Genomic DNA, 16,041 nt, shown 5'->3' with positions numbered 1-16,041 from the left:
AGGAAACCATCAGATAGAGCGACATCTTGAAAGTGCTTCTTTACTGGCCATGTGGGGAAGAGGTTTTGTCTCTCCAGAGTGCTGGATATCTTCTTTTTTTAAAAGCTCTGATAATGAAATGATGAGCACCCATAGTTTGACAGATGTCAAACTCTGCTGTTTCATTCAAATCACTTCCCTGGAGAAAATATCGGAGGGCTGGAGCAATGGTAGAATATTCTTTGTTGCTTTTCTGCTTGATTCTAGGATTCTATTTATCTTCTTGGGAGTGACATTTGTGTAAAATGTCTATTGAGGCAAACTGAGACAACTCCAGAAGAATCTCTGAAGATGGAATAGATGAATGTTGTAGTTGAGACTTGAGTCCTTGGAGGCTCTTTAGACATGAATGGGTGCAATGTTTGAACACTCACTTGCTACCATGCCTTTTTTAAGATAGGTGTGTGAGAAATATTCCTGAGTCACACTGATCCAATTATTGGTTTCAGCAATATGACCCATGTATGTTAAAGCGCTGGTGTGTTCATGGGGAATAACAGTGATTCCCAAGTTTTGTAGCGCCCAGCTTGGTTTCAACATCTTTCTAGTTTGGTGTTAGCCTTTTTAACTTGAAGGTTAATGATTGTTTAGCATCATTGTAATTGAGGTAATTACAATGTAAATATAGCATCATTGAGGCCATAACATACACAGGATGATGCAACCCCATAACTTGCTATGGGCTGTTTGTGTTTTTACTGAATAATAGGCTATTTGCCAACAAGATTAGATCTTTTTCAGTTCACTTAACAACATCACAGATTTCTCCTTTTTAATGTGGAATCCTTACTGTAGTGATGTCTGTGGAGCTTTGTTTCCCCTAGAAATTTTGTTTCAGTTTTTGCCCTGTCTTCAATGTAAGAAGGCGTGAGCTTGGTTCAGGCTGACCGATACACCTCCAGAAGATCACCAACAGAATGCATTCTGTAGAACACGCCCAAGGGTAGACCAAAATTGACAATCACAAACCAGGTGGAGTAGCCATAAAATGACTTCTCTAATCCGTTCTCAAACACCGGATGTGCTCCAAATGATGGCATGATCCACAACTGGAAAAAGCAAGAGTCAAAAGATGCTTATCAATATTAGTTCTCTCTCTGTGTGTGAGTACATGCATGGCCTTTTATTTTAATTTGGTGCTCATCAATGTAACTTTTGCCTTAGTTTGATTTCCTAGTGCTTACTTGTCTCCTCCCCTTCCCTAAAAATTATAGCCACCTTGGTTCCAAGTACCACACATTAGGTCCCAACACCCATTACAGCATTATAATCCCCATCTGTAAAGATCAACCAATTTACTGTATTGGTGAATCCTAACCCTCATCTTTATAAGGGACTACTTGGTCATATTTGCCCCATGTTGGTGAGTGGGCTTGAAAGTGTATGATTTCAATATATGCTACACTGCAGATTATTATTGTATGAACTGGTCAAGTACTTACTATGATGTTGCACATGATCAAGAAGCTGGAGATCTCCTTCAAACCTTTCCTTTTCCAGTTCAAATGGTTGTAGGTCTGAATGTAAGCCTGGGAAACTCTCCGGATGTCTTGTTTCATTTCTAAGGCACAAACTTTTGGGGAACTACCTTCACCTTTCTCTCCTTTGGTCTCTGTCTCTTTGCTGTCTGTGGCTGGGGCAAGTTCTTGACTGTCTTGAGATGCAATATTGTGTTCATGAGGTGGACCCTGAGTTGAAGTGAAGCTTTGGATGGAGTGTTTAGCATGTCTGGAGCCTTCATCCATCCCAACAGGCTGCCTGTGGAGCCCCTCAATAATGAAGATATTCTGGGTGATGTGCTGAATGATGATGCTCACCGAATAGGCTATGATGATGCTGTTCAACAGATCCTTTGGATTGGTGGCCACAATGGCTACAATGGAAAAGTAAGACATGCCAATCTGGCCTAAGGCTGTTCCCATCAGCAAGACCACATCAAGGCTTCGTGTTGGGTTTTTCAGTGTATCCAGCTCTCTCTCTTCCAAACCATGGATAACTGTTCCAACCAAGGCCCCAACTGCCATCACAGGCAGCAAAACAATGTAGTAGGAATAATAGAGTATGAATGCTTGATGGTTGGAGGAAGAACTGGTGATTTGGATCTGATACACCAAGAAAATACAGATGCCAATGATGGCTGCGGAAATACCAAAGAGAGGCCCAAAAATGACTCCATGGAGTTGAAACCTGGACTTGATACAAGAAGCATGATGATGAGCAATGCGCCGGCCCACATTCTTCCACATGACATAGAGCATGGAGCAAGAGATCAGGCAGTATTCTGTGTTGAAGGGATACAGCAATATGTAGCCTTTCTGGAAAACCTTGCACATGGTGGTGATGCATTCACAGGAGCTGGTCCAATTGTCTGGAGCAAGATTGGGAGAATGGCAAGAAATAGACTGTACAAAGCTGCTATATGTACAAAATCTAGTTTCCAACTCTTAAAGGGTCATTTCACAACCCAATTCATAAAGTTATGAGCTACTTATTCTGAGCTTGCAGTGGCGAGATTTCTTTTAACTCAGGGGTGCTCAATAGGTGGATCGCGATCTACCGGTAGATCGTGAGGCAAAATGAGTAGATTGCGGAGCCCTGTCTCTCCAAACTGTTAATATGTCAGTTTCGTCTAGTCACTAGACGAAACTGACATATTTAGCTGACACTAAACTGACACTTTAGCTGCTGCTCTTCAGGCATGCAGCAACAAAACTGACGAAACTGACTAGACTCCAGCAGGGGCTCCATACATTAAAGGGAGTGTCTGTCAGACGCTTCCTTTCCCCCTGGTAGATCTCTGGGCCTTGCTGGGTTTCAAAGTAGCTCTCAAGCCAAAAAAGTGTGAGCACCCCTGTTTTAACTGGTTGACATATTCACATCTGGGAAAATGAGTCTGTTATTGACCATGACTCTGCAGGCATGTTCCCTGAATGATATCTAAAAGGATGGTCTCTCTTTCAGTTAGAACTAGACTCTTTTTGTGTGTTGAAATGTTGATATTCTCAAAGCAAGTGTAGCCCAAGTTGCCCATTCGTTATATTTCAGTGTTGCCAAATTGCCTTACTATGAGGAAGCTGAACAAAACTGGGTGCCATCTGCAATGGTACCACTTTGGTCTGCCATCTTTCTTCCATAGGCAGGAGAATAGGATTGGAAATCTAGAGGAAAGCATGGAAGTTCTACTTTGTGTCAAAAAGGCTGCACGTTTCCCATCTTGTCTATTTTATCCTCCTCACTGAGATATATCTAAAAGCGAATCTTACCTTCAAATGCCCGCAAAGATTTAAGCTCTGATTCAATTTCTCTGTGAATTGAGTCATTGGTTACTGCTAAGAGCCACAACAGGAGGTTAGTGGCCATGGTCAACATTAGCCCACACCTGTCAAAGAAGAAATACATCTTTAGAATCTCATGCCATGTGAGAATGGCCCTGACTGATTAAAACAAGCAAATTCAGCCTCATCTTTGAAGAAGAAAGGAAGGAACAGCAAACCAGATTCCAATGGTCCAACATATGAATGCTGCCTTATATCAAGTCAAATTGTTGGTCCATCTAACTCAGCATCATCCACACTGCCTGGTAGCAGCTCTGGTGGTGGTGGTGGGTCATTCCCAGCCCTACCTGGAGATGTCAGGCATTGAATCTAGGATCTTCTGCATGCAAAAGGCACTCTAACACAGAAATTGAGAATCTTATGTTGCCCCATACACATTTATGGTGCAACCACAATTGCAATACTGTATACCATTCTGGTTACCACACCTCAAGAAGGGCAAGAGGGTGTCCAAAATGATCAGAGGGTCTGGAGTACCTTCCTACAACATTAGGGCTTTTTTACTTAGAAAAAAGGAGATGAAAGAGGGTTATGATTGAGGCTTATCAAATAATGCATGGTGTGGAAAGAGAAGTTAGAGAGAAGCTTTTCTCCCTTTCTTACAATGCTAGAACCGGGGATCAATTGTTCTGAATTGGTGGGAGATTTAGAACAAATAAAAGGAAGCATTCTTTGCACAGCATATGTATAATTAAGATGTGGAATTTGTTGCCACAAGGTGTGGTGGTGGCCGCTAGCATGGATGGCTATCCAAGAGAATTGGCCCAATTCAGTGGCTTCTAGTGATGATGGCCATGCAATACCTCTGGATTCAGTGGCAATCTTACCTCTGAAAACCTGTTCCAGGTAAGAATAATGCCTTTCTCTCCAGACTGGACTTTCTAAAGGCAGCCAGGGGGTCACTGTGGGAAACAGGATGCTGAACTAAATGGCCTTTGGCCAGATTCAACAAGACTTCTCTTAAATTCTTATGGTAAGTGTGGTTTTCCTTTAAGCCCTACAAGTTAAAGGGCTTGTCAAGTTTGAAGATGAGGGAGGGAAGGAGAGTTTCAAGTTCTTCCTACAGCCACATTCCACATATCCATTGCCTCACCTTTGGTATACTTATTGCAACAGCCTTAGTGATGAAGGAATCGGCAGGAAATACGAGTGGAGAGCTGAAGTGCAGCAGGCTGTCCCGTCCCCCCCCCGAAAGGAATAAGTAACCTTCACTGGTACAGGAGAAAGGAAAGAGCAGCACTGAAATAGAGGCCAAACCTGCTCCCAGTCTCCAGTGGCCCTAGTCACTATGAATGAAACCTCCTATCTGCCTGACTTCATCCTGGGTTCACTTTCTGGATCTCACTCCTCTGAGGTCCTACTCCATGTTTCAGCTTGTAGAGACTGGGCCTTTCCACTGGGGGGGGGGGGCATTTAGTAATGAAAATCTCACCCACAAGAGGCCTGCCTGGTCCTCTCCTGCTCAGAAGATTGTTTCTAACATCTGAATTTTCTGTTGAGGTCAACGTCTGAGGTCAAGCGGAGCTTGGTTACAATTTGCTGCTGTTGTTTTGTGCTGATTTATCTTGGTTTAATTTTATTTGTTGTGATATAAAATGTTTGTGCTTCATATTTGTGTGGCATTGATCGACTGAGCCTTTAGATGGCAGAAAGGTAGGACAGAAGTCTTTGAAATCAAAGGCTGGGACTTATTTTTCTTTTTTGTGAGTGTTGTCGATACCCGTGCAGCTTGAGGCAAGCAGCATAAACTCCTGACTGCCACTTTGCTGGATCTCCCTCAGACCATTGGAATAAATGCAGCTAAAATGGAGCCCATGCTAGATTTTCTGAAAGAAAGAGAGCATGACCTGGTCTGAGCAGTGCAGAGAGTATATGCCTACCTAGTGAGGTTGTGTTGCACCTGCGTACAGTCCTTTGCATGGCGCCAGATGAAGTAGGTCTGAAATCAATACAGAGGAAAAAAATGACTGTGGTATGTATGCTTAGAAATAGTTAGCATGAAGGTTTTTGGAATGGGAACAGGCCAATAGGTGATATTCTTGGTTCAACTCTACAATGACCTTATTCTGGTATCCCTGCAATGCTGTTCTTTGCACTGCATCTGAACCTGCAAAGGATGAAGCAGTGGGGCTGTTTTTCATGTTCCGTACTTTGAAGCATGAGTACAACATACATCTGACATGGTGTTGCTGAAGGATGCCTGTATGTAGGTTGACTGACTGCAGCCTGATTTCTCCTTGGCATCAGTTCTTGCTGAACTGGGAGACAAAGTAACCGTGGTTTCTCCTCTTGCCTGTCTCTCCACCCAGCATCTTTCCCCATTCTACCTGCAGTGCCACATGCTTTTGAGTGTTGCTTGTTGTGGCAGGGAAGGTGAAGGTCTGAGTGAAGAGGTCATAAGTGAAGCTGCAGCTGCTTGGTCTCTGTGCATTTTAAGGGGCATGGGACATTTCTGCGTTGCAACCTGGCAACCCTTTATGCAATTACCAAGCTGGTCTTGTTTTACTTGTGTCTGAAATGGCAGTATGTGCTATAAATGTTTATCTAATATTGATAACAAACAACTGATCTCTGAACTGCCCTTGTGTCAACCACAGATACCCTACTCCTAATCTCTTTCCTTTTTATCCCGTGTCGTTAAGAGGCAGGACTACTGTATAAGCAAAAGTGAAATTTCCTACCTGAATGCAGATAAAGAGCATTTCCAAGCTCGGGAACAAGATTTCCAGCAGGGATTTGCAATGTATATGGACTGTAATGTACCCAATCTGGAATATACTCAGGAGAACGCTGCACGCCCCAAACAGTATTAGAGACCCTGTATAAACACAGAGGCCAACTGCAATTCATTAAAAGAAAAGAGGAAAGGGAGGGATCCAAGACAGGGTGACCAGATTTAGGTGTCCTCTTTTTTTTTTTTGTCTCATGTCCACAAAAAGAACTTAAATGTCCTCCTTTTCCCTGTGATTGGGCCCCTTCAGGCAGTGCACAGCACATCCAATAAATTAGATGTAATAAATTATGTGTGATATACTTTTAAATTTAATAATATAGTGTTGAAATTAACCACTTGAAATCAATATACGAGTGTTTTTAGCATTTATTTTGTCATGTCCTACATTTTTCTTGATGTCCTACATTTTGGGGTGCCTTTTCCTCCTTTGCGTTTATGACATCTGGTCACCCTGGTCCAAGGAAAACTATAAGAATGATGAGAGGAGACCTCAAACATACCCAGAGAATGATTTAGTAGCCCAACACATTTCAAGTCTTTCAACTCTTCCAAAACCAATTAACTCTGTTGCCCTTGAAGAAGAGTAACAAGACTCAAAACTTGCAATGAACTAACAATCAGGAACAGTGAGGTCTCCTTGGATTTGGTGCCCTCCCATCTCTTCTTCCTTAGAAAACGATGCCCAAACCAAAATGAGAAGCATTAACAGCCTTGGAATTGTCCCAAGAATGTGCAGTATTGGGCCAACTGCAGCTATCTGGGATTTTTAAATAGCTTGATAGTGGTACAATAAAATAAAGATCAAAAACCTTGCTCTCCCTGACCAGCTGTCATTCACAATTTAGAATTCTTTTAACTTGAAAGGTGGAGAAATTTTAAAAAGACGAACAGGAAGAAGAGAGGATGGGTTTGGGATTTGTACCTTACAACCTCTGCTGGAATGAGGGGGCTCTTTTTGCAAATATTCAGTGAGCCTTCCTCATTCGCATATGGTTGGCAACCTTCAGTCTCAAAAGACTATGGTATAAGCCTACAGCACCCAGTATTCCCAGGCAGTCTCCCATCCAAGTACTAACCAGGCCTGACCCTGCTTAGCTTCCGAGATCAGACAAGATCGGTCACATGCAGGGTAACAGTTGCTGCATTCGCATGCTCATGTGGATATCTGAATATCTGTGGATGCCGTGACTGCAGTTGGAGTGCCTCAGAGGACCTCCCAGATGACTGAAAGTGACCAAAAGGGGTTCCAGTCTTGCCTGGGAGGTGTTATGAGGCACAGGGGGGCTGCAGGCGGCCCGTGTGCTTCTCACAACCTGTCAGCATAAATCCCAGGCCACTGGCTGGAAACTCGTTTCACCAGTTGGTGGGCCATGGCTGCCAAGGAAAACGTCCAGAGGCCATGCCCAGGTGATAGCAGTCAGCTGAACCTCCTCCTTCCCCCGCTGTCACCAGTAAGTCGGGAGCAGGGTTGGTAGTAAGTGGCCCAGGTTGGAGACAGTTCAGGAACAGGAAAGGGAGGTTCTTGGTGGTAGCAGAGCACCCTAAGATTTTACCTTCCCCCCTCCCTGGCCTGGGTCCACCTTCAGGAGTCTTTTCAGACCTATGCCAGCACAAGAGTTGGCATAGGTGAATAAACCCACTGGAGACCAGGCAGCTTACACAGAAAAAAGAAAAAAGTTTTCACTTATCTTTTCTGGGCTGTCTGGAGCCCCCTCACCCATAGCCTGCAACACATGCTCCATCAGCAGCGCTGTATGCCCTAGGCTGGCAGGACATAGGATGGGGCCCTTAGTTTTCAAGGACTAACTTGCTAATGAAACCTTTGATCTATTTAGGGGTGTGTTTTGCTTTTATAATTAACAGGTGATCACTAAGATGCATTAAAATGAGACATCTGCTACTTCAGTGTCTAGGGTCCAACATTTGACATAGAAAATGGCATTGTTGTTTCATGTTAACGCAACCAACGCTTTGTAGCCTGGCAGTGTCTAAATCAGGGTTGGTGAATCTATGGCACACATGCCCAAGGTGGCATGTGAAAATGTCCAGTTGACATTAGTTCCACCCCTTAACTCTTTAAGCCCCACCCCAAATAAATAATGATTATCATTATTGCTACATGAAGCAGTAAATTGGGTGCATAAGCTGACTTCTTTAAGATTGCTTTCAAACATTTGTTCTTCATAAAAAAATTTGTAAAATAGAAATAATAAATTATCTGCTGCTCAAAATTTCCATTGGCACATGAGAGCATTTTTTTAAGAAGATTATTGCCAATTTGGCTACACAGTCTCAAAAATGTTTGCCACCTGTAGTCTAAGACAAATGAGTGAGCCACTTCAATGAGGTCTGGTGGCATGCCCTATCAAATAATTTGTTTAAACATCCACTTTCCTACAGTTCAGGATATGTTTCAGTATTTTAAATCTACGCATTTATGCTATCACGTGGTATCTCACTGTCCAAATATTAACAATTCTAGAATTACGAGATGTGCTCCATGTCAGCAAGCTGTAAGATCCAGTTCTCAATTAAGATGACCCATATTGAGCCACTGAGGGCCCAATCCAAACCTCCATTTCAGCCGAGGCAAGTCCCTTGCACCAGCCCAGGAACATCACAAAAGCTCCTTAAAGCAGAGACTGCAGGCCCCAGGGAGAAGGTGAGTTGCGTCAGCCAAGCTTGGCCAACTCAGGGGTCTGGGGGGACATGGGAAGGGTGGGGAGGAGGCAGAAGGGAGGTGTTTTAGGGTGGGGGAGGGTAGGCGGGACTGTGGGTGGGTAGGCAGTGAGCAGGAGGCGGGGCCAGACCTCAGCGGTTATGGCAGATCCTGACCACATACAGTCCCGGGCTGCTCAGATTTGCGCCACCTCATCAAGTGGTGCAGTTCTGAGTAGATCCATTGGGGCTGCTGCAGCACAACACGGTGTAAGTGGAAACATTTCCCCTTGCCTTGGGCTGGCTTGCAGTCAGCCCCAAACTTGCGCTGGATTCAGTGCAGGCCCACTGGCCTGCCTGTTTCCAGCACAAGTTAGGATTACACTCTAGAAAACTACTGGTGGCCAGTCAGCTCAAGGATCAGGTACCAGTTTACTACAGAGCACCCCTCACCTATGCACTTACCAAGAATCAAGGAACTGTTTTAATTAAGTATATTAGGGTAAGTATGCTGGGACTAATGCACTGTGAGGAAGATATATAGCATGGCAGAACTTACCCTTCACCCACATTGGCCCTGCATGGGCATCCTGATACAAGATAGCACGTGGCTTCTTCCTAGTGAACAGTAAATAATACGCTATCCAGCCTAAGGCCAGAATCTTGAGGATGATCAAGAAGATCCAGACATCTCCCAGAGTAATGGCCACCTTGTTAAATATCATACTGCAGATGAAGGCACTGCCTAGAAACACCACATTCATGGCCAGTAGTCCTGAGAAAAGCTGCCCAGCCTTCCGTGCCTGCTTATCCCTGCGCAACAGTGAAGAGCAATGCCGGTGCAGCCATGATTTCTCATAGCGGATCTTCCAAGCCTCTGGTTCTGCGGGTGTGGACTCATCCCCTCCATGTTCTTGGGCACCAGATGTCCGCCGCACTTCTTGGTCATCCATGGCTGAGTTGTTATTTTGCTTAAGTGTCTGGCAGGAAGGAGAACCGCTTCCCACTTCTCCTATAACCTTAAAAACAAAGTGGGGTTACTAAGGGCACAGCTATAGGATTAGTTGATGTGAATCTGCCTATCTCTGACTCCAAACAGTAACAGATGATGCTAATGGAATGGATCATTTGGGGGACCCCAAAATCAGATCAAGATGTCCCAGAGCTTAATGGGAGCCTAGCTTCTGCTCTGGAAGATATGAAGAAACCCTGAAAATGTATGGCTCTTGAGTAATCAGAGCCAGCCTCCAGATGGCTGAGATTAAAGGAATAGGTTGACCTAGTTCAGAAGATATGGATTCCTCGTGACTTTGACCTCTTTCTGTTCTTTCCCTTTCAAGAAATTAAATAGTGGGGAACTTCTAGGGTAGAACTGAGCAGAGCTTCGTATTTGCCTCTGTTGAGGCTGAAGTGTGAGCCCCATATTGCCATCCAAAATATCACACTGTCCCACAGTCCACCAGTGTCTTTCCTCTTTGTTTTGAATTCATGTCCTCTCTCACGCTCCCATGTATCCATAGCCTGAGGGGAGCTGAAATTGAAAATCAATACATTCAACTCAACCAATACTCATAATCTGCCACCGGACCATTTTTATCTAGTGCTTCTGTGTTAGACCTCAGCCTCCTGTTGATTTGGTCCTCCCTTTCAAAGGCTTTATGCCTTCATAAAGGTGTCTTTGGTAATTTTATTAATGTGTTCCTAATCGATGGCGGTGCTGGCAGTTCATGATGGATAAACAAGAGTGGAGTGGTTGGATCAAAGTTCCTTGCAAGAGGTGCTATGCAAGCGAAGTGAGTTAAGGTTTGCTAGAGTTCAGATTTAAATAAGATGCAAACTTGCTGAGTTGGGAAAGGGGTCATAAATTTAAGTTTTGCAGGCATACTTTGATATAATGATGGATCAATATAGTATTGATTTTAGCAAACACATTTAGAAACACAAGCTGAATGAATGGAAAAACAGGGCTAAAACATTCACTGGCAGGTTCAGATGGAAGGGCTGACCCACCTAGCAATAAAAGAAGAAATTTTTCTCAATGACTGAAAAAAGAGGCAACTGACGTGATTCAGCAAGCTCTGGTTCCTATTTCTGAAATACATACTTTAAAGAAGGTTAAAAGTCTTCTAGTACCTCATCTCACTCCCCCCACACTTTCTAAGCATACTTTGATTTCCCCTTTTTATTTTGCCTTCCTTTCATTTTCCTTTTTCCCTTTGTTTTGCTGCCTCTTTTTGTTACATGTCTGTAGCAGAGCTAATATCAGTTTGAAACAATACCCCCCAAAATACCTGAATTTTTTCCAAAATACCTGGAAAAAATACCTGAAAAATTTCAGCAATCCTGAAAAAGTTATAATACCAACCAAACCTGCAAGTACACACTGGAATAGACCAACAAAGTGGAAAGCAGGTAAAATCTGATTTCTGTGCTTATTTTTCAGATTCAATACAAATTCAATTTATACAAGTACTGTATAAAGAAAAATGGGATAGATAGAAATTAGTCTTTTTGTGAATTTCAGATCCCAGCTAAAATGTCACTGTCAAAACATTTCAATATCAGAACACTTTGTAGGAAAACTAGATTTATGTATTTAAAATTTTTTTTTTTTCATTTGAAATCTATGTTTGGATAACGCGGGCTGATGTGTATTTCTCTCAGCTTTCTATGTTGCTTTATTAGTTGTCTTAAAACCAAATAAAATTGCATCTGGAGTTTTGACTTTTACAACTTCAATACATTTGTAAATTCAAAGTGAATTGTTCTAGTTTCGTTCCAGTATTAAATGTACCCAATATATTTTTCAATGGGAATGGGGGGGTGAGTCTTATTTTGCAATTTGGTTTTAGTGATTTTCATTTAATAGCAATTGTGAATTCCTTGCTTTGGAACATTTTTCCATTTCAGAAATGGAAAATAGCAAATTCTCCTTTATAATGTTTTCGTCTAACAAAATGGACTACACTTTTTTTTAAACTCAAAGCTGCATTAAAAGATATTACACAAATACAATAAATAGAAGCATCAATGAGAGAGAACTCAAGAGCGATCCGTGAAAAACTAGGGAGACAAGTAGCCCCTTCGAAAAGGGAAATTTCCAATGCAGTTACTATATCAACTTCAACAGAGTTCTGTTTAATTTTAGCAAGTGACAACAAACAGAGCACCCCCCATGTGGGTTGACTGTCATAGCCACTTCATAGAAAATTTTATTTGGGCATATATGTGGAAAAATCCTATGCACACTGCAAGTCAATAAACTTTGTTTAGGATTCAAGAGGAGAAAGCAGTCTACAAGATAAGGGGAAGAGCTCTGTAAATAATTCTAAAACTCCTAAGTTGTAATACTACTATGTTTACTCAGAAGTAAGTGCCATTATGTCCAATGAGCCTTACCTCCTGCTCCAGGAAGGACTGCAACCCTAGAGCCTCTTAGGTTACACAGGGTCAATCTGAACCCAAATCTTCAACCTTTTCCTATATAACATTCACCTTTAACACAATCTGTGGTACGGAACCCTCTTTTAATTTTTTATCCTTATGTTCATTTGTCTCCTCTCTCTAAGGCAACCAGACATGTAGAGGACAGTAGGGCTCCTTTTAATAGTTGTTTAGAAGAGGGAATTTTAGAAGGTACCAGTCTTGTCAGCCTGCGTAGGAGAACTGGAGGCTAGAAGTGAGACCAAACCAGGAAGATCCATTCTGAAATGTTGTTGGTTCTTGAAAGAGAGAACCTCTATGCTTGTAAAAATCCCCTTGAGGGATTTAGAAATGCCTGCCTATGTAAACCACCTTGAATAAAGTCAGAGGAGTAATCCGATGACCAGAAAGGCGGTATATAAATACCTAGTTATTATTATTATTTAGTCTTACCCTGGCATAAAAGCAGCAGGTGCAACAAAGTCCTCTTCTGTCCAACTATCCATGGTAATGAAGCTCAGATCTTTCCTGGTTTTTCTGTTTCTCTTAAAAAAACAAAAAGCTTTTTAAAAGGAAGGAACCCAAAGCAATCGGAGATTCAGTTCACCTTTGTACAGGGTACAACCACAACCAGGATCTCAAAACACAGCACTGATGCAACAGCCCTCCAACGCCATGGTGGTTGTCGCTGTCTAGAAGCAGCTGTGAACGCCCTCCATAAACGATAAATGTCCCATTCATAAAAACATGTTTTCTTCAAATGATGTGTTGTTCTCATAAGACAAAGCCGAACAAGTAATATAGGGTTTGAATTTCCAGTGTATGTGTTGCAGCATGTTCTGTTTTGTTGATGTAGAATTGGCTTGTGATCTACAGAATCTTATATGTAGGCTATGCACACCTCTCTGCCCAACGAGTCAAGGCTTCTCAAGAACACAGCATGCTATAAAAATGGATTCATCAGTTTCCCAGAAGTGGCCAGCCAGGCGCTAAAGGGAGCAAGCTATTACACAGACTAGGGGTTTGTTTGCAGGTCTTCTGAATGGAAGGTTGGGAATTGGCAGTGCTGGATAGATGGTACATCTAGTCCATGGGGTGTTGTACCTATGATGAAATGCCCATTTCAAATCCATTGGAGTGCATCTCCAGTGACAGAAGCACCCACATGTTGAATGCAGACAGGAGACTTTAATGATGTGACTTTGGTGATTAAAGCCAGGTTGTCCCCCATGTGCTTAAGCGGCAACAGGGCACAGGATTGTCCAGATTAATCTCTCCTGATCAGAAATCTTCAGAACAGATGTCAAAGAAAAATTACCATGCATTCTTCCCCTTCTCATAAAAGATGTGTTTGGTATTGCCCTATTGCGTACTGTGGTTTTCTGTTATCTTTTTGTCTGTTGCTACCCTAAATACAGATTTCTTGCTTTGCTGTTTTAAAACTGAAAATGGCCTTGTTAAATTTTTATTTTTAAAAAGCGATGCAGAAACGTATGGAACACAAATCAATTGAAAAAGGTGTCCCTTTGTGCTCCCTGCCCTGCCAAAGGAATCAAGCCAAACCCATACCCCAAATTCCCAGCCAAAAAGGAGATGAAAAAATACCCTTCAGCAAACACACCACCTCAGTCTTCTTACCTCAGTGCTACCATTTGGCAGCTACGTAGCAGTGACAGTTGATGATGTCGGAAATGGTCGGTCCTACATCTTCCAGGCAAATGTGACCTTGTTTGAGTTTTTGGAAACAGACATTTCTTCTCTAGGGCTGAGAAGCTTTTCTTCTCAGAAGGGCTCAGAAGTAGTAACACAGGCAAGCGGACCTGCCAACTGAAAGCGTAGTTTGCATTGATTTTTTTTTGCCTGTTTACTTTGGGGATTGTCTTGTTATTATATTAATTACCAGGCTGAAAGATCCATTAGCCCTGGAGAGTCCAACCAATGGGAATCAACTGCCCTCTTATGCACCTTCCCTGGTCAGCTCATGTCAACAGTCTTCACCTGCCGCACGCAGGGTGTGCTGAGTGCAAAACCACAAACTTGCATGACTAATGCCATTCAGGCTGCAATTTGATTGCCATCCAGAGCTCCCGAAATGGTCCTACTCTTGGCAAACGGGATAGGCTGGAACAAATCCGTACGGATTTCTACACCTAAGTCAGGTCAGATGTGTCTTAAAAGGATTGGAATTGGGTCCCTTGAGTCTACATTGACTTATGTAATGCCTTTGGCTAGAGGCAAGTCAAAAAGGTAAGAGCCGCAATGATGTAGTCTGTGGAATGTATTGCCACATGATATTCCTAAGTGCAAGAATTTACCAACAGTCAAACTGGGTTTGTTTATTGACCCAGATAACAGAGCTAGCAGTGCTTCATGTGGGGTGGGATGCCACTTTGCTTCTTTTCAAGTGGACTCAAACTATCTCACTTCCCCTTTTGTCTCCTACTTAAAGCGCTGAGATGACCGCACCATAGCCCTCATAATGAGTCTGGCCTAATTTGGAATGAAACTGGTCCACTTGATTTTCGTTTTCTACTTCAAGAACCACATGGAGGGATAAAAGGAAGTGCTGCCGATGAGCACAGTAGAGAATGAACATCCTGTTCAGGTGAGAGCAAAGTAATGAGGGTTATAGGCACTTTCTTGCTCAGAACTTCTTTGCTTTTCCTTTGAGACAACTCAGGGCGAGCTCTTGGAGGAGCAGCCCTCAGCCAAATGCCCCAGTCAGCCCCTGAAGCCCTAGTGGACTTATTTTAGTGATGGGGTGGCAGTGAGCTGGATCACTTTTAGGTGGCTGCCATTTAAAAAACCCATAATGCCACGTCCTGACCCTGTTACTGCATCAGTAACAGGGGGTGTTAGTGCATGACTAGTGAAACACACAAAATGGTGGTTGTGCAGATGTGCTGGATCTGTAGCTGCTCAGTCACCAAGCTGAACCCACACAAGGACTTGGGGGAGTCTTATCTTGACTGTAATAGCTTGCAGTGCCGTGGACGAACTGGGCAGGACTTCAAAGTTCAGCTGCCAACCTTCTGATGGCCCTGTGCACCTGCCCAATCCCTTATTCTGAGTATGAGGCAACTGGTGATGGCACCTACCGAAAATGAGGTGCTGAATTAAGCGAGCCACACATCTGATCATAACTGACAATGGCACCACAAACCAGCATTTTCTTCAGAGAGGGCTGTTCCCAGGAAAGCTGACCACTGGGCCACTGTCATCTTCCTCTAGTGCTGGAGTTTGGGCTGATGCACATAAACAGCCTCTCATAAATACTTGCAAGATTATTTCCTTCCATATGGTTTTTATGATACTATCATGCTTCTTAGGAGAGCACCCCATGTCATTAAAGCTGCTATTTGCCAAATTAGCAAGTCTCTTAGCTCTTCTCCACTGTTGCCAAATGCATCTGACCAAATAAAAAGAATGGCTTTTATGACATTTAGGATGCTAAACATTAACTTGTGAATTGGTTCTTTTGCATGGATGAAAGAACATCACATTTTCCATTGTTTCACTGCAACAGTAATGTTTTGAAGTCTTTGCTATAAGGCAAAGACCATGGGGTTTAACCAAAGTCTTTTTTTATCAGAACTAGTGAACTAGGGTTGTCCACTGTGAGGATGTCATTTTTCCTCTTAATGAGAGCTAGCCCGCTTTGAGAGCTGACCTCTTAATTTTCTTAAGGGAGCAGCTCTTAAAGACACACTCGCATGGTTCAAGCTAAACCTATAATGTTTACAACCACCACCATAGGTAATATTTTTGGCTATGATCCTCTACTTGAGCCAAAGTACCTGGGTTTCAATCAAATCATTTTAAAATGACCAGTTCCTGACTCCTATAGTTGTA

The 16,041-nt window shown here is 42.8% G+C and overlaps 1 protein-coding gene across 1 annotated transcript; it reads right to left on the bottom strand.

Moving 5' to 3' along the window:
- Positions 1-917: 917 nt before the first annotated feature.
- OTOP3 (otopetrin 3) lies at positions 918-9,719 on the bottom strand. Its single transcript, XM_066612878.1, has 7 exons — positions 9,326-9,719; positions 6,056-6,192; positions 5,255-5,313; positions 3,303-3,418; positions 1,785-2,407; positions 1,482-1,664; positions 918-1,088 (listed from the first exon to the last, which is right to left on the bottom strand). The coding sequence occupies exons 1-7, from the start codon at positions 9,717-9,719 to the stop codon at positions 918-920; spliced, it is 1,683 nt and encodes a 560-aa protein (XP_066468975.1).
- Between the last annotated feature and the right edge of the window lie 6,322 nt (positions 9,720-16,041).

The sequence above is a fragment of the Tiliqua scincoides genome, chromosome 2, assembly GCF_035046505.1.
Source record: "Tiliqua scincoides isolate rTilSci1 chromosome 2, rTilSci1.hap2, whole genome shotgun sequence".
Taxonomy (NCBI): Eukaryota; Metazoa; Chordata; class Lepidosauria; order Squamata; family Scincidae; genus Tiliqua; species Tiliqua scincoides.
Note: the sequence above shows the minus strand (reverse complement) of the source record. Positions and strands in the feature narration are given on the sequence as shown.

What these genes read in the sequence shown, in the direction of transcription:
- OTOP3 (XM_066612878.1), bottom strand. Translation starts at nt 9,719, where the DNA reads ATGGATGACCAAGAAGTGCGGCGGACATCTGGTGCCCAAGAACATGGA. An exon ending in AGGGCCAATGTGGGTGAAGG is followed by an intron (nt 6,193 to 9,325) that starts GTAAGTTCTGCC and finishes GTGTTTATACAG; the next exon opens with GGTCTCTAATACTGTTTGGG. An exon ending in TGCTCTTTATCTGCATTCAG is followed by an intron (nt 5,314 to 6,055) that starts GTAGGAAATTTC and finishes TATTGATTTCAG; the next exon opens with ACCTACTTCATCTGGCGCCA.